A 24,738-nucleotide genomic window follows, 5' to 3' on the forward strand; every position below is an offset into this window, starting at 1 on the left:
AACAACTTTTTTCTTGTACGGATCAGATAGTAAATATTTTTGGCTTTGAAGGCCACTCAGTCTCTGTCACAACTACTCAACTCTGCCCTCAAAGCACAAAACCACCCACAGACAATATGTACACAAATGGGTGTGACTGTGTGTCAATAAAACTTTATTTACAGGAAGCAGGCTAAATTTGGCCCACTGGCTATAGCTTGCCAACCTCTACTCTAAATGACTATTTGGTGTGAAATTACTCAGACAGAAACAGGAAGCTGAAGGTGGAGTTAACTTCTTCAAAGCCTAAGCAATGATTATAAAAAAGCTTTCTGGCCTAGACTGAGGGATAGAAGACCTGTTCCACTTTCTGACTAATAGCAAAGTTTCCAAATAACACCACACCAGTAGAAACTTGCCTAACTGCCCCACAGTAGCCTGAAATTTCAATCATGAATATTTCTATTATAATTTACCATCATGAGGCCTTTGGATCACTCTGACACATCAAATGACACTTCTCTTTGAAGGTATAATGTAAGGAACTACCATTATTATGGCTTTTGATTTATTATTGACTGAAATATAAACACAAAATGTAGTTGTGACTGTTGTGACTGCTGGAAGTACTCTAAGAATCATTGAACTGATCTGAGCTTTAAAATGGCAAGAAACGTGTTTTATGTTCCTTTGAAATAAGTTGTAAAACAAATGCACAAAAAGCAAAAGGTCACATTATATATAAAGGTAATAAAATATGTAAGACAAGCTTTGGATTCTCTCAATGAAATATCTGAGTGTTAATTAGGTGTTAGAAGCTACAGGGAATAAATATTTACCCTCTTAAAAATTACTGAGGACCCCAAAGGGCTTTTGTTTATGTGAGTTATATCTATGTCTATTAACCACATTAGAAGTTAAACTAGATTTTTTCAAATATTTATTATTTCTTTTTAAATAAAAGTATTGCTTTTGCACCATCGGTGCAAATGTTAACACAATGAAAAATGCCACATGACAGCTTAGTATTATTATGAAAATAACCTGAACTTGGGGACCCCCCATGGAGCCACAGACACCCCCCCCCCCCACTTTGACCTAGGGGTTGGGTGGCAAGAGGCAGAAGGGACAGGCTGCATCCTGGAAACCAGAGAGGCACTCACTTTGGGGAGTACTTATATCTTCTTTAATTTTAAGGAAAGTTACAAGAGGAATGAAGAAAAGAGAATTATTATGCAACCTTGATGAGAGAAAATACCTGTAGAACTGTGAAAAGGAAACATGTGTTTAGGTGTCTGACCGCCTTCTGGGATCCACGGTCAGGATCCTAGAACACAGGCTTCCACGCATCCACCCCTTTCCCTGGGAAGGCAGGCACCAAGCAACACTGTCACCTTAAGTGACCCAATTTCACATCTCGCCTATCATGCCGATGGGTTACTAATTCAATACAACAATTGATAGTTATGTAAAAGAGAAAAAGAGAGCATGCATTGACTCATGATTTTAACAAATCAAAGAGGATGACTCTGGGATCCCACCATCACGCTCTGCTGGGAGAATCCCTTTCTCGAGTCTCTCTAGCTTTTGACTTGATTATTCAGCATTAGTCATTTAACAAAATCAGTAAAAGAACCTGAGGACAGAGACATGAAACGTGTTCGTGGGGCCATGCTGGTGGGCACCAAGCCCACACGGTTCCTCTACCCTGCGGCCCCATTCAGAGCAACGCTCCCATCACGTCGCACGTCTGCATGCAATGAAGTGTGCAAGCTCAAATTCTCTTCCACAGAAGAAGGTACTACACGGAGTCTTTTTTTTTAAGCTTTTTTGATGTGGACCATTTTTAAAGTCTTTATTGAATTTGTTACAATACTGCTTCTGTTTTATGTTTTGGTTTTTTGGCCCCAAGGCATGCGGGATCTTAGCTCCCCGACCAGAGATTGAACCCACACCCCCAGCGCTGGAAGGCGAACTCTTAACCACTGGACCGCCAGGGAAGTCTCTACATGGAGTTATAAATTTCAATTCCAGGTGGAAAATTCTCTCTTCCACCAATAAGCACTGAAGCATCTTAAAAGCATGGCTTTTTGTTTAAATCTGACTCTCTTGTTGCTGTCCACCATGACTCAATCTCAGCTTTTAATGGCCAGTGAATTTCAATGCAAATGCAATTGACCGGGTGGGTAAAGGGAGAGTGGGAAAAAAGAAAGCCTGAGGAAGACCAACAATGGCAACTGGTGGCCTCTGCCACACTTCTTCAATGGAGAGCTTCCATTTAACTGTGCTCCATCTATTTTTGGCCCAGGGGCAGAAGCCAAACAGGGTAACTGCTCCCCTCCCAGGTGAGGAGGTGGGCCACCTCTTAGAATTAAAGCAATAATAGCCCATTTGACTATTTCCTTTTCTTGATAAAACAGCCTGCTATGAAGCAAACAAGCCTCCTACGAGATCATTTTAGATCGAGCTGATTGAATTTGATTGATGCTTACATTGGGTCTGAACTTGGACCAGAACAATGAGAGAGGGAGAGTCAGGGTACTGCATCTGTGACCATTTTCTCTCTCTCTCTCTCTCAGAAACTACATTCTTCAGAACAAATTCAACAAAGCCATTCAGGCAACAGCCACCTGTGGTCCATGAGCAGATTTATGGGACATAATCAAGAGGAGGGGAGAGGAAAAACCCACAGCCTTCAAACTGAACTGAGGCAAATTGATGTGAGGTTTGGATTCCTGCATGATGGGCTTACAAACAGCTGTTTGACCAAAGGCACTTTCCTGTCATCATTGTGAACAAGCCCTATTTTCCAAGGGATCCTCATCTGTGAGAGTCATAGAGCCCTAGCTTCCAGACCTAGGGAGGTTTGTTTCTTTCTTTCTTTCTTTTTTTTTTTTTAAGATGCTCTGAGGCAGTGATCTCATCTGACTAAATTAAGTCGTGACTTGCTGCCGTGCAGGCGTCCAGCAGCCATTAGACACAGCACATTCCAACCAGCAGCAAGACAGGACTGAAAGACTAACTTCCCCACAGATAAACAGCAGTGACACAAGCTCTACTGTATACCCTCCTCCTTCCAAACGGGCAGGGTAAGATGCGTGACCACCGCCTCCCTCCCAATCCCAGCAGAGTAGAGAGGCAAGTGTTTCTTTCTCCTCCACTCCAGGGTAACAGGATTTGAGGGATTACAGGCCAGTGCCCTGAGGAGAAAAGGCTAACTTCTAAGAAGGAAATCAGTTTAAAAATATATATATATTTTATATATATACATATATACATGTATGTATATATACATACACACACGTATTAGTTTTAAACAGGGTAAATCATAAGCAACAAAAGTGCATGATCATCTGCAGAAGTAACCCTACTCTAAGAGATGTTTACAGGTGTTTGCTGATGGAGATGGGGACAGGATCCAAAATGAATCAGAATGAATAAGATACCCATTTGGTACCTTACTGAAAAAGACTCTGAACATCAGCTGCATTGTGCCCTGCCCACAGAAGGGGGTACCCTGACCAGCAGGCATGAGTGTGCCCGTCCGCTTGGCAAGCACAGTATGTTACCATGAGAAATGTATGCACTTGGTTGATACCAGCCATTAAACTCATTCAGCTCTCTATGCCCAGAGTCCAGGTCCACCAAGCAGCCTTCCAAGAGAAATGGGATTTACAGGTAGAGTTCTCTGAAGGGGAAGAATGTGAAGATTATCCTGGCCAACTTGGCGGTTGTATTTCCCTCTGTAAAGCTGGTAAATTGGCATTTTTACGTGTAAAATTCTGTCCGCTTTGTTAGCCTGGGTCAGTCTGTGTGAGAAGGATCAACTGTGGGAGACTGGCCAACGAAGTCACATTTTGAGACTTGCAGAAAGAACTAAGGTCTAAATCCAGGGGCCGCCCACCAACAATATACCTCCTGAGAACACTCTTCATGTGAGCAAACCAGTCTCTCAGAAAGAGCAGGGAAGCCAGGTCCCTTTTAGAGAAACAATCTCTCATTCATTAGAATCATTTCCATCCAGAACCTACCAAATGCATACTATAAGGACTCGAAACAGAATCTACAGCTTGAAAAAAAAAAAAAGGAACACAAATGAGGTTAACCAAAACCAAAACAAAAATATGGTAGAAAGACTACTGTAAGATATAAGATTATTATTATTTTAATGTTTATTGAAAACTAAAGTAGAAGACCCAAGTAAACAGACTTTGGTTAAGCTAAAATTTAAAATATAGTGATGATTATTTTAAAAAGAGGGAAATGCATAAATAAAGGAGGAACTTTTCAAGATCCTTAGGAGAGCTCAGATATTGCCCAGTTGATCTAGTTTACTAATTCCAAAGAGGAAGCAGCCTACATAAGCCAATTTTCTGCCCATTAAGCATCTCTCTGGTTTACTTTTTCTCTCTTGGCATTTCTAAGGGTGAGCAAATATCCTCAGCTCCACACTCATCCTACCGTGAGCGCCTGGATCTCTTCTTCTGCTTCTGCTGTTGTCTCTTCCAGCTCCGTCTTTGCCTGGCGGAGCTGGCTCTCCAGAGCTGCCCGGGCTGCCTGCAGGGCTGTCAGCTGAGACTCACGCTCCTGCAGAGAGAGCTGCAGCTCCGTGAGCTGGCGCTTGAGCTCCAGTTTCTGCTCTTCATGCTCTAGACTGACCTGAGACAGAGAGAGAGATGCTCATTGACCTTAACTGAAGAGAAAGCCAAGACACAACCTGCCGTGCAATCTGCATCTTAAATTTGGTCATGGAATCAAATTCTCAGCACTCAACCGAGAAGGAAAAAAAATGCAACAAAACAGCTCTGACTTCGATAAGTCTCAAAAATCAACAGGAGTGAGAACGCATAAGAGTATATACAACGTATTTTATCAATACAAACCATCCCTTCCTTTCATATATTCGAATGCTTGGGAAAGCTTCTAAAAAAAAAAAACCACACAGCAAGAATCCTCTATGAAAATGACGATGGTTGTTCTTATGAGAAAAACGTTTAAAAGTAAACAGATATAAATAACATTGTATTAGTAACAAGGACACCTTTAGAATGGGAGTACAAGTGGAACAACAGACTGAATTCTACTTATTTTAAATATTTCTGCTCTGATTTGTTCTGATTAGGTAACCCAAATGAAGGTCATATTGTGTACTAATCATTCTTCCCTCCATCTGCCCATCTATCCATCTATCTACTCAACCTTTCGTCCATTCAAGAAAAATTTACTTGGGACTTCCCTGGTGGTCCAGTGGGTAAGACTCCATGCTCCCAATACAGGGGGCCCGGGTTCAAATCCCTGGTCGGGGAACTAGATCTCGCATGCACACCACAACTAAGAATCCATATGCCACAACTAAGAAGTCCGAATGCTGCAAGTGAAGATCCCGCATGCTGCAACTAAGACCCGGCACAGCCAAAATAAATAAATAAATAATGAATAAATAAATAAATATTAAAGGTAGTCACTATTAACATAAAAAAAAGAAAAAAGAAAATTTACTTGGCAAATTCTATGTAAAAGGAAATACGGAGATGAAAAACAGTCTCTGCCTTCAAGTTGGGAAGAAAAATAAAAACCAACCATTGCCATACATTGTGAGATGAAAAACAGTCTCTTGCCTTCAAGTTGGGGAGAAAAATAAAAACCAACCATTGCCATACATTGTGGTCGAGTGCAATGGTCAGGAGATGCAGGGATGTGATAGGAACACAGCAGAGAGGGAGAGGCGGTGACTGGGGATCTCTGTGTTGAAGAATCCAGGAGCCAAACAAGCAGCTAAGAAGGGAAAGAAAATTCCAAGCAGAGGAAGCAAGACGTCCAAGGCATGGAGATGTGGGAGACACTGGCACATCTGCTGACGTCACCAACACTGACAAGCTGTCCTAGGGACCAGACCCTGTGTCAGACATGGGGATGCCAAGCAAATAAGAGATGCTTGCTGCCCTTGGAGAACCCACTGAAAGCGAAAGGGTACAAGCTAAACATGAAAGGCCACGGGGACCCAAAGGAGACATCCCATCCAGCTCCAAGGGGATGGAGAAGGCTCCCTGGAAAAGGTGACAACCAAGTCCCAAAGGCCATAGGCATGAAGAGGAGAAAGACTTTAAAAGATTCAGCCTAGAGAACCAACAGGATGTAGTGGTTAACTCAGAGTGGGACAGAGAACAAAGGACAGAGAGGAGGCAAATGTGACACCTACATTGCTGGGCATCTGAATTACACAGACAGTGAGACCACTGGCCACGTCAGGGGACAGGAGAGGAAGGGCCAATCTGAGGAGAAGTGTAAGAAATTCACTCTTGACACGTTGAACGTGAGCTGCAAGGGAGACATCTGAGTGGAGGTGTCCAATGTCTACTGGGACAACAGGTCAGAAACTCAAGAGACAGGTCTGGGCGGGTCGGCTGGATCCGGGAGCCCTTAACAAGTCCACGGCAGCCGAAGCCAAGGCTATGATCTCTCTCTAGTGAGGATGACAAGGAGGACAATGGCTGCGGTGGTGGCGACAACGATGATGTGACAGCAGCAGGTGCAGTACCCATGTACAGCGTGCCAGGCACTGTCTTCACCCATTTCATCTTCCTAACAACCCAACAAGTATGGTATGACTATGACCTCTATTTTACAGACAAGCAAACTGTGGCCCCAAGAGATTCAGGAACTGAGAAGATGTCACACAGCTAAAAAGTGGCAGGGCTAACTACTTACTGTTGGTCTTATTAAAAGGCCAGCAGTCGGAGGAGGCTGCGACTCTGCTAGCATGCCTGAAAACTCCCAAGGCCACTTGGCAAAACCATGAGCGGCCGGTGACATCACTGTCACACTTCAGGAGGAAGCTGGGGAGCAGAATGCTGCCCGATGCAGGGAGAACCCAGGGGCCCTGCGCCACACACACTGCTGGAAAACTGCTAACACTGCACCCATGGGCTGGGGAGAAGGACGCCCAGGACCCTTGCAGGTGGGTCAAACCCGAGGCAGAGGCCTCTACCCGCAATCTCAATGGCAGCAGGTGGCAAAGAGAAGGCGGACCGCCTGGCTAGATTTAAAGCTAAACTCCAGGAGAAAATATGTGCAAACAAAGTGACCGACAAGGGACTAATCTCCAAAATATACAAACAGCTCATGCAGCTCAACATCAGAAAAACAATCAACCCAATCAAACAATGGGCAGAAGATCTAAATAGACATTTCTCCAAAGATGGCCAAAATGCAGATGAAAAGATGCTCAACATGGCTAATTATTAGAAAAATGCAAATCAAAACTACAGTGAGGGGTTTCCCTGGTGGTGCAGTGGTTGGGAGTCCGCCTGCCAATGCCGGGGACACGGGTTTGTGCCCCGGTCCGGGAGGATCCCCCGTGCCGCGGAGCGACTGGGCCCATGAGCCATGGCCGCTGGGCCTGCGCGTCTGGAGCCTGTGCTCCGCAACGGGAGAGGCCACAGCAGTGAGAGGCCCGCGTACCGCAAAAAAAAAAAAAAAAACTACAGTGAGGTATCACCTCATATGGGTGAGAATGGCCACCATCAAAAAAATCTACAAACAATAACTGCTGGGGAGGGTGTGGAGAAAAGGGAACCCTCCTGCACTGCTGGTGGGAATGTAAATTGGTGCAGCCATTATGGAGAACAGTATGGAGGTTCCTTAAAAAACTAAAAATAGAGCTACCATGTGATCCAGCAATCCCACTCCTGGGCATATACCTGGAGAAAACCATAATTCGGAAAGACACATGCACCCCAATATTCATTGCGACACTATTTACAATAGCCAGGACACGGAAGCAACCTAAATGCCCATCGACAGAGGACTGGATAAAGAAGATGTGGTACATGCATACAATGGAATATTACTCAGCCACAAAAAAGAACAAAATAATGTCATTTTTCAGCAACATGGATAGACCTAGAGATTGTCATACTAGTGAAGTAAGTCAGAGAAAGGCAAATATCATATGATATCACTTATATGTGGAATCTAAAAAGAATGGTACAAATGAACTTATTTACAAAACAGAAATAGACTCACAGATGTAGAAAACAAACTTATGGTTACTGGGGAGGGGGAAAGGGGGAGAGGGATAAATTGGGAGATTCGGGACTGACATATACACACTACTACACATAAAATAGATAACTAATAAGGACCTACTATAGAGCACAGGGAACTCTACTCAATACTCTGTAATAACCTGTATGGGAAAAGAATCTAAAAAAGAGTAGCTATACATGTATGTATAACTCGTTCACTTTGCTGTACAGCAGAAACTAACACAGCATTGTAAATCAACTATACTCCCATAAAAATTTGAAAATAAATAAATAAATAAAGCTAAACTCCAGACTCCCCTGGAGCATATACAGCCCTGAGCCCCTCAGGAAGCATCCTAAATTTCTCCCACCGCCCCTGTGGGGCTGGCTATACTGACTGGAGAACAAAGCACCACGCCTTCCCTGGGGCAGGTTAATGCCCAGACGAGCTACAGCTGCAGGGCAGACACACAAGAGAGACATTTGTGGGAAGGGAAAGCAAAAGACAGCCAGCCAGCGTTCCCACGCTCAGAGAAATCTATCCGAGTTATTTACACTCACAGTCCTAAGGCTGACACTACGGGGAAGTGTGGTTAAACTTACTGAAGAGTAAAAATATCGCCTGGATTAGAAAAGTAAAACCGCTGCCTAAGGCTTCTGGATAACCTAGAACGATGGCCCTCAAACTCCGGAAGCATAAGCATCACCCAGGGCACTGGTTAAAAATGCAAATCCCTGTTCCTCACCCCCACCCCACCCCGATTCCATTCAAAAAGCTGAGGGAGGAAGCCACCCAGGAATCTGCATTTCAACACACAGGCCATGTGGTCCTAACAGAGAGGGGTCCACACCTTGACAACTCCTGCCCTTGGGAGAAGTGGCCTCATTTTAATACTCCAGTACAAATGAAGACATTCTTAAGCGTCAGAATTCAAGGTTTGGTCCTTAACTAAAGACTGTCTGCTTAATGGTCTTTGCCTTAAGAGAGATCATCTCTGCTTTGAAGAATTCCATCACAAATATTTGAGCCCAGTGTCTCTACGCCCAGCCGGGATGTCCCACTTCCAAGGACCACCCTCCTGAACTCCGGTCCTGCCTCTGCCAGTGCCAGCTAAACCCATCTGCTAGGCTGACAGCCCCTGAGATCAGGGATGGGTCTGTCTTGTCACCACTGTCTATCTGGCTACTAATTAGCACACAGCAGGCGTTTGATAAATACACAGTGAGCCATGTCAAGTCACAGCTTCAGTCAACCTCAAAAGGTTCACAACCAAATGTGTGGTATTTCCTGCCCCAAACCTGGCTGTCCTTCCCAGCTTCCTTATATTGGGTTGGCCAAAAAGTTCATTCGGGTTTTTCCATCTTATGTAAAAGCCCAAACGAACTTTTTGGCCAACCCAATACCTCTGAAGCAAATCACCTTCCATCAGACAGCCCTGAAGTTTAGATTTCTCTTTTAGTCTCCCACTGTCATGGGGTGGGGGTGGGGGGGGCCTCTGTCACTGTCATTAAGCTGTACTATGTGCTAAACTCTGTGCATGGACACAGTCACGTGACCCTCGATGAATCAGGATACAGGAGGGATCACTTTGCCCCCATTTGAAGATGCACCAATTTACGTCATCCTCACGTGACCCCATGACGGAGATACGTTTTCATGGCCGTTTTACAGATGAGGAAACTCAAGTACAGAGGTGTTAGGGTAGCCTGCCCGACCCGAGGTTACCAAACTCCTAAAAAGGGGAAGTGGGATTCTAACACAGACCCCCATGGCCCTGTCTGCACTCTTCACCACCACACACAATGGCTCTCATGTAAGTACTGATTTGTGCTTGACACTTGGATGATTGGGGGCCCCTGGGTCCTCCAACAAATAGCCTCGGGAGATCACCCCTCACTCTCACCTCCCTTAGCCTGGTCTCCAGCTCCAGCAGACGATTCTTGTCGCTGTGGTCTTGGTGGCTGATTTTTTCCAGCTGCTCCTCCAGCTTCCGGTTCTGGGCCTCCAGTTTCCCAGCCTGTGTCTCCAGGTAAAACTTCTGCTGCCTGAGTTCTGAAATCATTTCTTCCTGGGCCTTCCTGGTGGGGGTGGTGGGAGGAGCCAAGCAAAATCACAGTCTCGTGAGAGGTGAGCATGCCCCCGCAGAAGGACGGGCAGAAGCGGAGCAAGAGGTGCATCTGAGCAAGTGGACCACACTCGTTCCCAGGTTAGCGCCGCCCTGACCTGGCCTCGTGTGCATGGCCCCAGCATGGGGACCTGGGGCCCGCTTAGTCCCCACCGCTCAGAGTCCCTCGTCAACGGGATTCAGTATGGTCAAGGGGGATGCAAGAGATACTATCATTTCACTCCTTTGGTAGACCTTTTTATTTTTCCAGTCTGTAGAGGAGAGCAGAAAGGGCCTCCTGGGAGTACAGGAGCACCTGACGACTCACTAAGGCAGGCCCTGGGGAAGAGAGGGCGGTGAGGAGAAAGAATGCTACTCCTTCTACTTCTCTGTTGACCTTGCTCACCTCTTCACCAGGCCGCTCAGAAGCTGGAATGACTCAAAGATCGGACAGTGGCCTACCAAGCTGGTTTAAACTAAGATGGGAATGTTTAAGGTCTCTTAAGGAGATTGTAATTCTTCGGGGGAAAAGATTAAGATCAAAGTGCTCCCGGAACACAGGAGAGTCCTTGCTGAACCCCAAAACTCACCGCCAAGGGCCCAACTTCACAACAGCGAAATGGATGGCCCAGTTGGGCACACCCGAGATCACCTCTGGCTGGTTACAGGAGGTGAGTCTGGGGAACGAGGTCTCCAGAAGCAAACTGTAAATTACCTCATTAGAGAGAGCAAAACACTCTGTGATGGGATGGTAACTTGAAGCATGTAAGAAAACGCAGCTCAAAAGAGAGGGCAGGTAGAGTGAGACCACTTCAGAGAGGGCAAAATGACCTAAGTATATGGAGGCTGGGCCCTGCCACAGGAGTCGTTAAATCCACTCCTGCTCCGCCGACAGAAGAACAGAGTTTGTGCCCAGGAGAGAAGATCAAAGCGGAATCAAGCACACAGTTAGAATCTGAACACTTACATGTTCCTCTGGGTAAAGAGACTGCTGTTTGCCGCAAGTTTATTGGCTTCCGACAATTCCACTATCCTCTGTTCCAGGGATCTGATCTTGGAATCCATGGCGTTGATCATCTGAAACACGGGGGATCTTTGGAACCTCACACACAGACGGTAACACCGGAATGAGAGGGAAGTGGGCCACATAAGTGAGGAAAAGTGCCATCTGAAAGGCAGGTCATCAGACCAGAGACTCAACTAGCCTGTACCCTGAGGAGCGTAGATCTCACTGCTCCAACGATGGCACTCACTTGTTTTATCAAACAGAGACTGCATATCCCCTCACTAGCTAAGGGGCCTGCAGTAAGCACACGCGGGAGGACCTCTTGAGGAACCTGGCATTCCGTGAGTTGACAGGCCTCGTGAAATCCCTGTGTCGTCCACATGCGCCCTGAGCCTGCCACAGCCTCTAAACTTGCATCTGCAAGTTCCTATTTCTCATCACCCACGAGCTTGTCATTCTCTGGGTGATTCCTTCTCACCCAGCCCCTACTGTCCTAGATTCTCTGCATCAAAGCTTCCCCAACTTAATGAATCATAAGAATTGGCCAGGGCAGGAAAGGGACAGGGGGGGCGGGGGGGGGGGCAGGGGGCTGGTTAAAAATATTACTTCCCAGGACCCTCCTTTAGAGATTCTGTTGTGAAAAGTATCAGTAGGGTCTGAGATAATAAGTAGATTAACAAGCACAACAGGGGAAACTCTTAAGCCGCAAGTTTCTGAAACATCTGCCTATACAGATTTGAAAGAAAACGAGATGCCTAAGGGAGGCCACAGGACACCGGGCACTTCGTCGGGGAGGTGGCGGGGGGTTGGTGTGCTGAAAGACAGGGTTCTAGTTGACGCAGGTCAGCGTGAGTTCTTAAAGAAGGGCCTGAAGGGCAAAACTGGCCACCCTGAGCCACCACTGCCGCTGCTTTTACGAGAAGGGGTTGCAGAACTTTCTGTTAGCAGCAGACTCCACGGGATAAAACAGACCAAATGGACTGTTCTCCGGTGGGGGACTCCTGGCGTGGTTCACACACCCTCCCTTGGAAACCGGCTTTGTAATTCTGTCTACCTACCGCCTTCTGCTCGCTGAGAATCTTGCCTTTCTCGTGGGCCTCCTCTTCGTGTCTCTGCATCAGATTCTCCAAAGTCTCCTTGTCGGCTAGGTCTTTCTTTATCTGATTGTCCAACACCTGAGGAAAAACAAAAGGAGAAGTTAGTGTCTGGCAGACTAACCAGAGGCACTGGAGAAACACAGGAAAGGAGGGGAAAAGCAGTGGAGAAGCCACGCTGCCCCAACTCCGGGGCAGAGCGAGGGAGCGGGGGTCTGTCTATCAGTCAGGATGAGGTTCAGAAGTATGACCAACAAATGGCAAGTAACCAGAGGATGTGAACTAAGAACTTATTTTTAAATCAGCAGCCAAAATGACCTGAGAGGTATAGCCAAAGGGGAGGTGGACTCCAGAATGAGAGGGGAAAAAAAAGATCTCTCTAGAGATCTTACGATTTGCAGCTATTACCTAGGGGCACTGTTATCGTAGTCAATGCGCCAGTAGTTTTCAGAACACTGCTTGCTCTTAATTTGTACAAAATTAATCTCGTTACCTCCAGGCTGTGTGTGGAGGGATGGAAAGCTGAAGACCGAGGAAGTCTGTGTGACCAAGGCTGACGTTCAGAAACAGCCAGGGACGAGTGGATTCTGCCCCCGATAAAGTAGGTGGGGAGTCAATAGACTGAAGAGACAGCATAAAGGAAAGGGGGAAAAAAAAAAAAAGCCTCTTTCCTCCGTTCTTTCCTCTGATCCAGCTGGGGGTGAAAATAAAAAGTCACTGGAAAGAGAAATCTTTCCCAGGGGAAGAGAAATCATGTGTTCTCAGTGCTGAGAATGCCACTGTAAGCACCTACTGTTCCCAAGAGGAAAAAATAAAACAGTAATGGTGTCACCATCCACCAGCTTGATCTAATGTTCTGCGAGGGACACACACAGCCCCACCAGCTGCCAGAACAACTGGTGAAAAAGAGAGGAGAAAAGGAAGGCAACATCATAACTTGACAAGCCTTTGACCACGACCCTGTGTTTCTCATGACTGTGCTTCTCTGAATGATGGTGACTGCATCTGATACTGGGAAGAAAGCCCAAAGAATTGGGGTCACAGATGGGAACTGAAATCTGCCTTTCCCACATTATCTATTGTGATGGGTCCTTCATAGCTCATGGGGACACAGTCCCTGAAAAGAGCCAATGAACAGGGAGGGGGTCCACATGATAAAAGAAAGGAAAGAACAGATTTCAAAGAGGGCTTTAAACTAGAACTGACTGATGAAAAAAAGAGAGTGAGAGTTGGCAGAGAAGAATAAGAGGTGGAGGACGGGGTCATGGGAGAAGGGATGAACCTCAAGAGGGTAAGTGGCCTGCTCTCCTGGACGTCAGGGCACGATTCTAAAATTATGAACAAGAAAAGGACAGAATCTGGGGTATGATCACAATTATTACCAAAATGGCCTCACAGGGGACGGAATAGGAACACAAAGCAGAGCAGACTAAAAAGAAATGGTTTCATAAAGATGCCAGGAGGGAAGACAGAAGAAAACAGATCTTTCCTAGGATCTATAAAGCCAAGTGCTTGCCATCTAGAAGGTAGCAGAGACCACATAATGTCTAGACCAGGAATGCTCTTTTTTTATGCAGTGCTAAAGCAATGAAGCACATTTCCAGGATGACTCTGCTCAAACTAAGACCTCCACTTTGGCAACATAGGTAAGTGTGAGCCACAAGGAACAAGCCTTTCTCAAGGATGTACACACCCCGGCTTTGAGTGGGTTAAACTGACAGGAGGATGAACAAGAAGATGCATGGGAGGGAAGCAAGGAATTTGTTTGAAATGAGAGATTCCACTGTAGACATTTATATCAATTGAAGGTATCGATAGAACATGGCTTTTTGACAGAAAAGTCAATATACTGACCCAAATTACAGAATGAATTTGCAAAGGTTATTTTCATCATGCAAAGAGACCAGTGGACTACTGTATACATTCTCATAATTTTCTGAAATTCAGTTTATCTCAAGGATAAAAGTCTGGACACCAAAAAGGACTGGTAGATAAATGCACTAAAGTAGAGGGTCACACTAAAACACAGTGTGGTCCCTTCTGGGTTATTTTCCTGGTATTTCTTTCAATGAAAAATAACCAAAAGTAGCACGAGGGGTAAAAGAAAGAAAGTGTCAGGGTAGTGATGGTGAAGATGCTGTGTGAGCATGTACATGTGTGGTTCTCCAGAAAAGGAACAGCCAGCTCTTTGCGAATACCAACCAAATCAATAACATGACCATCACAAAAATTAAAAGCCTCCTTCACTGTCTGACTTGGAAGGGTAAGAGACAATATTTGAGATGGTAATGAACAATATCTGATTCTCAATAACGTAAGAATTAGTTAAAGGCTCAGTCCAAAATCATAATGAAAATGTGATGTGATTTCAAAAGGAAGTACATAGGCTGGCAGTCATTTCTGATCAATGAACTTATTAATAATTGAATTGAAATAATAACTTCAGTAAGTAAAATAATAATTGCATTTATTATTTTATATGATAGGCTGGACTATTTAGGCCAGTTCTTCTATGAAAAATGATTTAAAATGCTAGATAGAATATGGAAAACATTTTCCCAAAAACACCTAAAAGTTGGCAAGAGAGTAAGAAATTACAGACTAAAATCTAAGTGAAAGCAAAAACCCAGCTATTTTGAACTTGAGGCATTTGCTGAACCAGATAAACTTGAGCTTCATTTTTAATTGCCTCAAAGGGTAAGAAGGCAAAGAAGTCAAAGCCCAGAGCCACACACAAGGTGGGCACACATTTTCATTCAAGGCCTCAAAGAATTCTCATTATTAATTTTCCAAGGAAAACGAGCAGCTGACCAGGCACACGAAAAAGAGAGACACCATGGAAAAGAGCCAAGAGAAACAACAGAGCAGAAACAGACCTTCAGATACTGGAATCATCAGATACAGATCATAAAACAACTAAGCTAATGCGTTTAAAGAAGCAGAAGATAAGCTTCAAATCAATGCAGGAAACAGAAAGTTACTGACTTAAATAATCTAGTAAACTTGGGGAAGAACTAAACAGAATGTCAAGAAACAAATAGATACAATAACTGAAATTTAAAACTCAATGGATGGGGACTTCCCTGGTGGCACAGTGGTTAAGAATCTACCTGCCAATGCAGGAGACACGGGTTCGAGCCCTGGTCTGGCAAGATCCCACATGTCACGGAGCAACTAAGCCTGTGCACCACAACTACTGAGCCTGCACTCTAGAGCCTGCGAGCCACAACTACTGAAGACCGTGTGCCTAGAGCCTGTGCTCCACAACAAGAGAAGCCACTGCAATGAGAAGCCCGCTCGCCACAACTCGAGAGAAGCCCATGTGCAGCAACAAAGACCCAACACAGCCAAAAATTAATTAATTAATTTTAAAATACCTCAATGGATGGGTTTAACAGCAAATTAGACAGGTAAGGATTAGTACACTGGAAAATCAGTCAGAGCTTAACCAGAATGTAGCACCAAAAGACAAGGAAATGGAAAATACAAAAAAAAAAAAAAAAAAAAGATTGGTGGTAATCTAACACATGTCTAATCAAATTCTCATAAGGGAAGTAAAGAGAGAAGGGGAAGAGACAATACTTGAGATATAACAACCAATAATTTTACAGAATTGATTTTTAAAAATATATACATATATTCCAAAGTCCAGTATATCTCAAGGAGGATAAATAAATATAACTCCACATCTAGACACATCACAGTAAAACTTCAGAAAATTAAAGATAAAACAAAGTTTTACAAGAAAAAAGAAAGACTACTTTCAAAGAAAGCAACTGTTAGACTGACAGCTGACCGTCAACTGCAATAATAAAAGCCAAACGTCAATGGAATGATATCTTCAAAAAGTATTGAAAGAAATAACTGCCAACCTAGAATTCTATCCCCAGTCAAAACATCTTTCAAGAACAAGGATGAAATAGAGACATTTTCAGACACACAAAACAGAGAGCCTGGCACCAGCAGACCTTCACTAAAGAAAGTCCACAAGGATATACTTTATAAAAAAAGGAAAAGAATTCCAGGTCTAAGATGCAAGAAGGAAATTAAAAGCAAGGAGATGGTGAATCTCTCTAAATCTAAATTATCATGGACTCAGTGACAGTGGATCAAAAAACATTTTAAAGATGGAATTGAGACACATGATGATAAAATTTTCTTAAATAATAAACTATTTTCGAACTTCTGATATCCAATCCGCCCCAAGGATAACACTCCAAGACCTCCCACCATGGCCTGAGGACAGCATTTACCACGGAGAGTCCTTTGTTTCAGCAAGAAGTGGCCCGAAGTGCCTGGGAAGAGAAAGGAGCTACATGGTGCTATAGGAGGAAGGACAGGGAAGACTGTAAAGTGCCTTTACTTTAATTTTTTCCTCGTAGTGCTGTTCTTTCTGTTTCAGGTGCACCTCCAGGTGCTGGGCTGAGACCTGGGCTTCTCGGTGCTTCTCCTCCAGTTCCTGGACACAAAAGAACAGACAGTCAGGTGTGCGAGGGAAGGACAGAGCCAATGCATGTTAGACGTTCACAGGAGACACCACTTTGGCACAGGCACCAAAGGCAACAGGCATCTGTTTCTTCGTGACTAGCCCTTAAGGCTCTTGGGAAAGGAAACCACCACCAAGCCTTGGCCCTGGGTTTTCCAGCTCCGAGTATTCACACACATAAACACATGGCTGGTGGGCTGGGATCAGAAACCTGTCAGTGCGACAGGTCAAACAAAGGCAGCTCTTCATCTCTGCCTAGAGAAATGAGAGTGACGAGGCAACACAATTTGAAAATTCAGTACAGCACAAAGCCCCTGACCACTGTCTTGACGGCCTTAAATGAGGAAAGTAATGTCAGTTTAAGTTTTAAGTTAATTTATTATGAGGATAAAAAATTTTTTTGTATTTTCCTCATTAACAAAATGATTGCTCAGGAACCCTAGCTAAGAAGGAAAACTAATATAACAATTCAAACACTTTATGAGTTTTGAATGATTATTTTAACTGACTGGTAATATGGAGCATGTGAATATCTGGAGGTGTTCATATGATATCATGTTTATATGAAGTTTACATGATATAATGCTAATGGGAACAAGGCAGAACATAAAATTCACTAAAAATGACATAAACGTGTACACATACATTGAAGATAGGAAGAGAACATGGAGTAATATAAATAGCTCAAATGTAATGTCCTCTTCATTCTCTTATTAAGATTTCTGCTTTCAAACAAAATTGTAATTCAATTGGAAATTATACCAATTCATTTGCCAACGTATTATAAACTGATCGTATAAAAGGCAGCATTCAACTCACCAAAACATTCTCTAAATGAAGCTATCTGCGTTTACATTAATTCTTATGAATCTGGACCCATTAGTTAATTACTAATATCAAAAGTCATTACTCCAAGTTTTCATCTCTTCACACTATCTTGAAATTTTCCTTTGAAATGGAAATAATTACGAGAATTTTGAAGAACGAGGAAATTATACAGGATATGCCCATAAAATGGAGAAAAGAATAATTTTGGATTCACACACACATGAAATGTTACTGATTAAGCTTTTGAAATTCTAAAGTCTGCAAGCATTTGACTTTGCTTTGGGGGCCAGTAAAGTATTCAATGTTAAGACCAGGTGCACAAGATCTACTGCAAGCTAACAGATGTTATCTTGAAAAGTTGAATGTAAACAGGATTTTTAGTAATAAAAACATACTTTAAGGGCTTTATGTATATTAAAGGGTCCCTGGCAATGAGGTCTTTTATTAAAGCAAAAGACTCTGCTATAATGAGAACCCCAATTAGCTGTTTTGAAAGTTCTTATCAGAAGAGCAAATATTTTAATGCAAATGATATTTGGGATGTGTTTCCAAGCATCATCATTACGTAACAGTATTAAGGACCCCTCTTTGCCCATATCCCAGATACGTCACAACCTAAGCACCAGGTTCTTGAGCAAAAGGCACCTTCCGATAAATGAAGTCACAACCACAAAGGTACTCGGACAGGTGGCAAGATACACTTGGAAAAAGAAATCTGCCTACGTTTTCTTTATTTTAGAAATCACTTGATAATCGTCTTGTCTTAGTTTCAGTCCTCCTAAGATAGCACAGGAATGGAAATCAATCTGAAAACAGGTCGAAAACTCAGATACCTGGGACTGACAACCTTAAGACCAAACTTCCGGTCTACTTATGCATGGGAGTTTACAACATATAATCCAGGAATGCAGAACTCTACACTCCCACATTTTAATTGGCAAGTGAACCTTGGAAAAGCGGACATTCTAAAACCTGACTTCTTGACAGTTTGGCATTTTTTGTTGTTGTTGTCATTTTTTAAAACGTTATCTCCTCTACATGTGTTGGATCAGATTCTTCAGTCCTGTTATGCAAACAGTACTGTTCGCTGCTCTATTCCCAGCTCCTAGAACAGTGCCTGGCACATAGTAGAAGCTCATTAAATATTTGTTGAATGAATGAATGAACACATCACCATTAAACAGAGAAACACTTTGCAACCACAAGACTTAACCACGTCGTTTGCACCAAGCAAGGGGGTAGCGGTGGTGGAATCTCGGTGGGAATTCATTTGACTCACAGTAAAATTCACACATTTGACAATCGCCAAGAGATACTTGGATGATGGAACAAGAGAACAGAAAGGATAGACTGACAATCACATTTGCTTTTGTGTGTAGATGTTATCTATAAAGACTGTGTGTCAGAGCAAAATAATTTAACCGGTTTCTCTTTTCACCTGTGTGTTCAAGAGTGCCCACACGACTCATGAATATAGACAAACAGAAATGTAACGTTTTGAAGGGTTGGGTTTTCTTTTTCTTTTTGGTATTAAGTATATACGCCTATAAGTCGGTCATTCTTGAGTTCATATAGTTGCTGGTGACTCGTTTCCCAGAAGTGATGCAGAGGGAGAGACAGAGGGAGGGAGGTGGGAAGCACCCCGCTCACCACCTTGTCTCTTTCTGGTGCAGAGGAATGCCCGACTACTCCAGAGTCAGTCCTCGGGGCAGGGAGGAAAGGGCTACAAACAGGCTCCCCAAAGTGGCATCAAATTCTTGGTTTGGGGACTGAAATCCAAGGAGAGTCCTTTAAAGGTTCACCTGCCTTTCACCCTGGCAAGAGCAAAACTTTGACACGTCGGCAAGCATCACCCAAGCCTTCCTTGATCAAGTTAATTTGGTCGTCGGAGCCGAAAACAAAATCATCGTGGTTACAAACCTAAAAAAAACGATCTGCTACCTCTAAGGAAAGTGAAAATAACAACAATATTAAGCACCAACTGGAGCAGAGAAAGTGAGTGGGTGAACACGGATCTATGACAAATGCTACTCTGAAAAAATCTGCATGACTAATTTCTTTCCTCTGCAAAACCAAGAATCTGGGTGTCGGTCTTAAAGCCCTGAATCCCTACACCTTTTTCAAACGGGCATTTGCAACTTTAATGGCCATACAAAACTCTGCTGATAGAAGTACGTAAATGCTCCTATAAAAATGTATCAGAAATGACAGCGTGTGCACGTTCGCGTTTTTAAAAGTCAGGCAGTAGCAAACAGAGCAAAAAAAAATCATACTGATGGATCTGTTACCAATGCTGAAATGTCCAGCCTGTGGTTATTCGTGCTAGTCTCTGACGTGGTGTCCACTAAAACCACTTCCTCTTAATTCACCTACTTGGCGATAACCTCCCCTGTGACGGTGGCTGGTTCTTCTTTTGACCCCCTTCCCTCTACAACCTCTAACCTGTTATCTTTGAACTTGTCAGCTTTGGTTCCTGCTCACCAGAATTTTATCAGCCATCTGCTGGATCTGTTGGGACTTTGTCTGGATGTCATCCTTCAGTCTGTTTTCTCTACGCTCCATGGTCTCTAGCCTCTTTACCTTGTTCTCCAGAGAGTGGCGGCGTTCCTGTAGATCGTGAATCAATCAGAGAGTTTTAATGGGGTAACCGCTATGGGCACGACGCCTGCGCCGAGGGAGGGGGCCCTCGGGAAGCGTACGCTCGATGCAGGAAGAGAAGTCTCAGGCACCCGAAGCCACAGTGAGGAAAACACAGTTCTGTGATCCGAGGAGTACTTGCTTGTGCAGGTTACAAGAGTGCATTCATTCATTCAAATATTTACCAAGCACCTACTATCTGCAAAGTACCACACTAGGCATCGTGGAAAATACCGAGAGGAAGCTGACAGAATGCCTGCCCTTGGAAGAGGTAAGATAAACACAAATAAACACGATATGGGTTAAGAGGGCCAGGGCCATGAAGCAAACAGGTACAGAGGGCTGTGGGAGGGTGCAGGCCGGAGGGAGGGCTTTGAACTGAGCAGGTGAGGGGATGTGGACGCTGTGGAGAGGGTCAGGATGTGGGAGGCTGGAGGGCAGAGGGCCGGAGGGGAGGGGGGAAGGCCTTTCAAAAACAGGCGCAGCAGGGCTTCCCTGGTGGCGCAGTGGTTAAGAGTCTGCCTTCCGATGCAGGGGGCACGGGTTCGTGCCCTGGTCCGGGAAGATCCCACGTGCCACGGGGCGGCTGGGCCCATGAGCCATGGCCGCTGGGCCTGCGCGTCCGGAGCCTGTGCTCCGCGACGGGAGAGGCCACGGCGGTGAGAGGCCTGCGTACCGAAAAAAAAAGGCACAGCAGCAGCAGTGCGGAGGTGGCCGAGAGCCAGCGTAGGCCCCAGGTGGAGCGTAGAGGGGCTACTGCATAAGGTGTAATAGCAGAGGAGCTGGAGAAAACGGGAAAGGGGAGCATGTGTGGGGCAAATGGCTGAGAGTCTCATGCACCTAAGATGTAGGGAAGCCCTGAAAGGTTTGGGATGGGGCAAGGGGTGCTGATGAGCCTGGAGTCTGAGGTCCACGAGTCTGACCTCGTTTGAGCTAGATGGGAGGAAGGTGAGCCTGGAAGCAGAAAGCCGAGAAATTACTACATTCACCCAGCTAAGAGGAAGAGGGTCTACACTGTGGGGAGGCCTGCAGAAATGGCCAGCAGAGGGTGGACGGTGGAGACAGTGTGGGTGTATTTACAGGGCTGAGGGACTCTCGGAATGGCAGGGCCCAGGGAGAAGCAGCAGATGATGCCAAGGTGTCAAGCCTGGGGTGACCAGATGGATGAATGGGGGCCCTGACCAGTGCGAGGAAGACTGAGAAGGCCACCCAGCTTGTCGGGGAAGATACTGAGTTCTTTCTAGATCGGAGGCACTGTTCAGACACCCAGTCAAGATGTCAGGGGAGCAGTGGGAAATACTTCCTGGATCGTGGGTGAGGCTGGCCCCAAAGAGACGTAGGCAAGTAGGTTCAACGCCAGCACTGCGACGGAGAAGCAGAAGGCCCAGGACAGGGGGTGGTTAAGTCAACTATGACACATCCGTTCCATGGACCCATCACCCAGGTGTCAGGGGAGGTGGAGGGCAGCAGAGGGGAAACGTCCCTTTTTATTCTGTATTCTTCAGTTCTATGTTTTTCACAATGAGAAAACACTCGTGTGTTTCCTGTATAATTATATAATTGGTTTCAACAACAACAACAACAAAGAATTGGACAGAGAGAAGAGGCCCAAAAACGTAGATCTGGGAGTTATCAACACACACAGGTCCCAGCTGCAGCCTCGAAAATTAATATTATTATTAACACCGTTGGGGAGAAGGTGAGGAAAAGCAAGGGTACAGAGGGAAGAAAAAGGAAACCTCAGCGGTGGCATCACAGTTCATCTACATAAACGTGAATCCTCCCACACGGGCGAACGGGTCAGAGGAAAACAAACAGGAAGGAAAGGTTTTATCAAAACATCTTCCTACTCGGAGCTGCTGTGACAAATCCTTCTCCCCTTTGGGGAAAATGGTCCCGAGCCTCTCGGGTTTCAAAGGAACTGGCGGAAGGGAAAGCAGTTTGGATGAACAGGAGCAGAGAGAGGGCAGTCCCGAGGTTTAATCCCCTGCACAGCCAGAGGCCGGGCACCTCGGGAGCCGGGAGCTGGAGGTCCCCTGCTCACCTCGGCTTCCACCAGCTTCTTCTTGATGCCTTCGGAAGAGTCCTCGCGGTTGTGCAGCTTCTCCAGCTCGCGCTCGGCCCGCTCCTTCGCCTGACGGATGTTCTGCAGCAGCTCGGTGGCCTCCGTGCTGGCTTTCACGGCCTGAAAGGAGAAGGAACGGGGGAGAGATGGCCCAATTTATCCATGGAAAAAGATGGGGACCATCTCCTAAACAGGAAAAAAAATCGGGTCACACTGAATGGATATTTTTATCCATTTTTCAAAACATATAAACGTTTCATTTTATTCTGTGTTTTGTCTGTCCTAAGGTGCACTTATATATGTATTTTTTAACATCACTGAATTTGGAATGCATCTACGATTAAAATTGATGGTGTTTTTTTCTTTCTTGGGGTACAGAAGATAATGGGGTATCGGACAATCATTAGCATCTTAGATTCAATATAACATAATAAATGCAAACCAAAAGGTCTCGGGTTCATCTGCCCAGGTATTAATGTATTTACCCCGGACTGTTAATTGTCTCCCTATTTAATCATCTCATTTGCTGATTTTCCTAAGGGGAATTTGTACTACTTTTACAAGAAAACAAGATAAAAACTATAAACTTTTTTTTCTCAAATAAATACCTATCAAAGGGCATAACCACCACACTGTTCGTGGTGACTCGCAAATTCATGTTTAAAGAAAAAACAGCGAAGCCTTTTGAAGTTAATTTTTATTTGGGTCTTAACTATACTGCAGCTCCTCCAGCATCACAGTAAAGATCTGAGTGTAAGAAACCAACAACTTCACACTCATTTCCTTTAGATTATAGTTTTAGAACGTGAAAATGGCAAGGGAACTCCAACTTCGAGACCAGCACTGTCCAACGTGGGAGCTGCTCCCCACATGTGCCCGGTGAGCACTTGAAACGTGGTTGCTGTGACTGGGAAATTAATTATAAATTTTACTTAAGTTTAATTCATTTAAAAACTGAAGCAGTGTACATTACTTTTGTGTGTGTGGTATGCGGGCCTCTCACTGTTGTGGCCTCTCCCGTTGCAGAGCACAGGCTCCAGATGCGCAGGCTCAGCGGCCATGGCTCACGGGCCCAGCCGCTCCGCGGCATGTGGGATCCTCCCGGACCGGGGCACAACCCCGTGTCCCCTGCATCGGCAGGCGGACTCTCAACCACTGTGCCACCAGGGAAGCCCAGTGTACATGTTTTAATATCACTACATGCTGCAATATTTTGTATATAATGGATTAAGGAAACTATATCATTCAGAGGATTTTCCCTTTTTTAATGCGGCTACTAGAAAACTTAAAATTACATCTGAGGCTGACATGTGTGGGTTGCTTCCCACTTCTACTGGAGAGCAGAGTTCTAGAAGATATGAATCCTCACACAAATTTCTAGCTGAAAGGCTTTCAGTAGTGAGCTCAAGAATAAGTAGGAAGGGGACAGATGAATGGATGCAGAAAATGTGGAATATCCAGGCCATGGAATACTATTCAGCCTCTGAAAAGGAGATCCTGTCACATGCTGTAACATGGATGAACCTCGAAGACACTGTGCTGAGCAAAATGAGCCAGTCACAAAAGGACAAACACTGTATGATTCCATCCATAGGAAGTACCTAAAGCAGTCAAAATCATACAAGCAAAGTAGATTAGCAGATGCAAACTATGATATATAGGATGGATAAACAAGGTCCTACTGTATAGCACAGGGAACTATATTCAATATCCTGTGATAAACCATAATGGAAAAGAATATGGAAAAGAATGTATATATATGTATAACTGAGTCCCTTTGCTGTACAGCAGGAAGTAACACGACACTTTAAGTCAACTACACTTCAATAAAATAAATAGAATGAAAAGGAAGGGGGGGAGAGAGAGAGAGGGGAAGGAGGGAAGGAAGGAAGGAAGGAAGGAGGGAAGGAAGGAGGGAAGGAAGGAAGAAGAAAGGTGGTTATGAAGGGTCGAGGTGGGGAGATTAGCATTTGGCAGGTAGAGAGTTTAAGTTTTGAGATGACAAAGTTCTCAAGATCTATCTCACAATGTGAATATATCTGAATATATATATATCTGAATATATCTGAATATATCTGACACTAAGGAACTGGACACTCAAAACAAAACAGTAAATGTAATATGTTTTTAATAACACAATTTAATGTTATATGTTTTTAATAACACAAAAAGAAAGAACTCTTGGGTCTTCCCTGGTGGCACAGTGCTTGGGAATCTGCCTGCTAATGCAAGGGACACGGGTTCGAGCCTTGGTCTGGGAGGATCCCACATGCCGCGGAGCAACTAGGCCCATGAGCCACAACTACTGAGCCTGCGCGTCTGGAGCCTGTGCTCCGCAACGAGAGAGGCCGCGATAGTAAGAGGCGTGCGCACCGCGATGAAGAGTGGCCCCCACTTGCCACAACTAGAGTAAGCCCACGCAAGGAAACGAAGACCCAACACAGCAAAAATAAATAAATAAATTACTAAACTCCTACCCCCAACATCTTCTTAAAAAAAAAAAAAAAAAAA

At 44.6% G+C, this 24,738-nt stretch overlaps 1 protein-coding gene across 1 annotated transcript in view; it reads right to left on the reverse strand.

Moving 5' to 3' along the window:
* CIT (citron rho-interacting serine/threonine kinase) overlaps positions 1–24,738 on the reverse strand; it is a 168,969-nt gene that overhangs the window by 46,225 nt on the left and 98,006 nt on the right. Inside the window, exons 13-19 of the mRNA XM_007464873.1 lie at positions 22,207–22,347; positions 20,007–20,132; positions 16,575–16,670; positions 12,176–12,292; positions 11,079–11,188; positions 9,911–10,085; positions 4,441–4,638 (exon numbers count right to left, since the gene is read on the reverse strand). Of these exons, the coding sequence (XP_007464935.1) occupies positions 4,441–4,638; positions 9,911–10,085; positions 11,079–11,188; positions 12,176–12,292; positions 16,575–16,670; positions 20,007–20,132; positions 22,207–22,347 (963 nt within the window). The remainder of the gene's footprint in view (positions 1–4,440; positions 4,639–9,910; positions 10,086–11,078; positions 11,189–12,175; positions 12,293–16,574; positions 16,671–20,006; positions 20,133–22,206; positions 22,348–24,738) is intronic.

The sequence above is a fragment of the Lipotes vexillifer genome, unplaced genomic scaffold (genome assembly GCF_000442215.2).
Source record: "Lipotes vexillifer unplaced genomic scaffold, Lipotes_vexillifer_v1.1 scaffold2030, whole genome shotgun sequence".
NCBI classification, from domain to species: domain Eukaryota; kingdom Metazoa; phylum Chordata; class Mammalia; order Artiodactyla; family Lipotidae; genus Lipotes; species Lipotes vexillifer.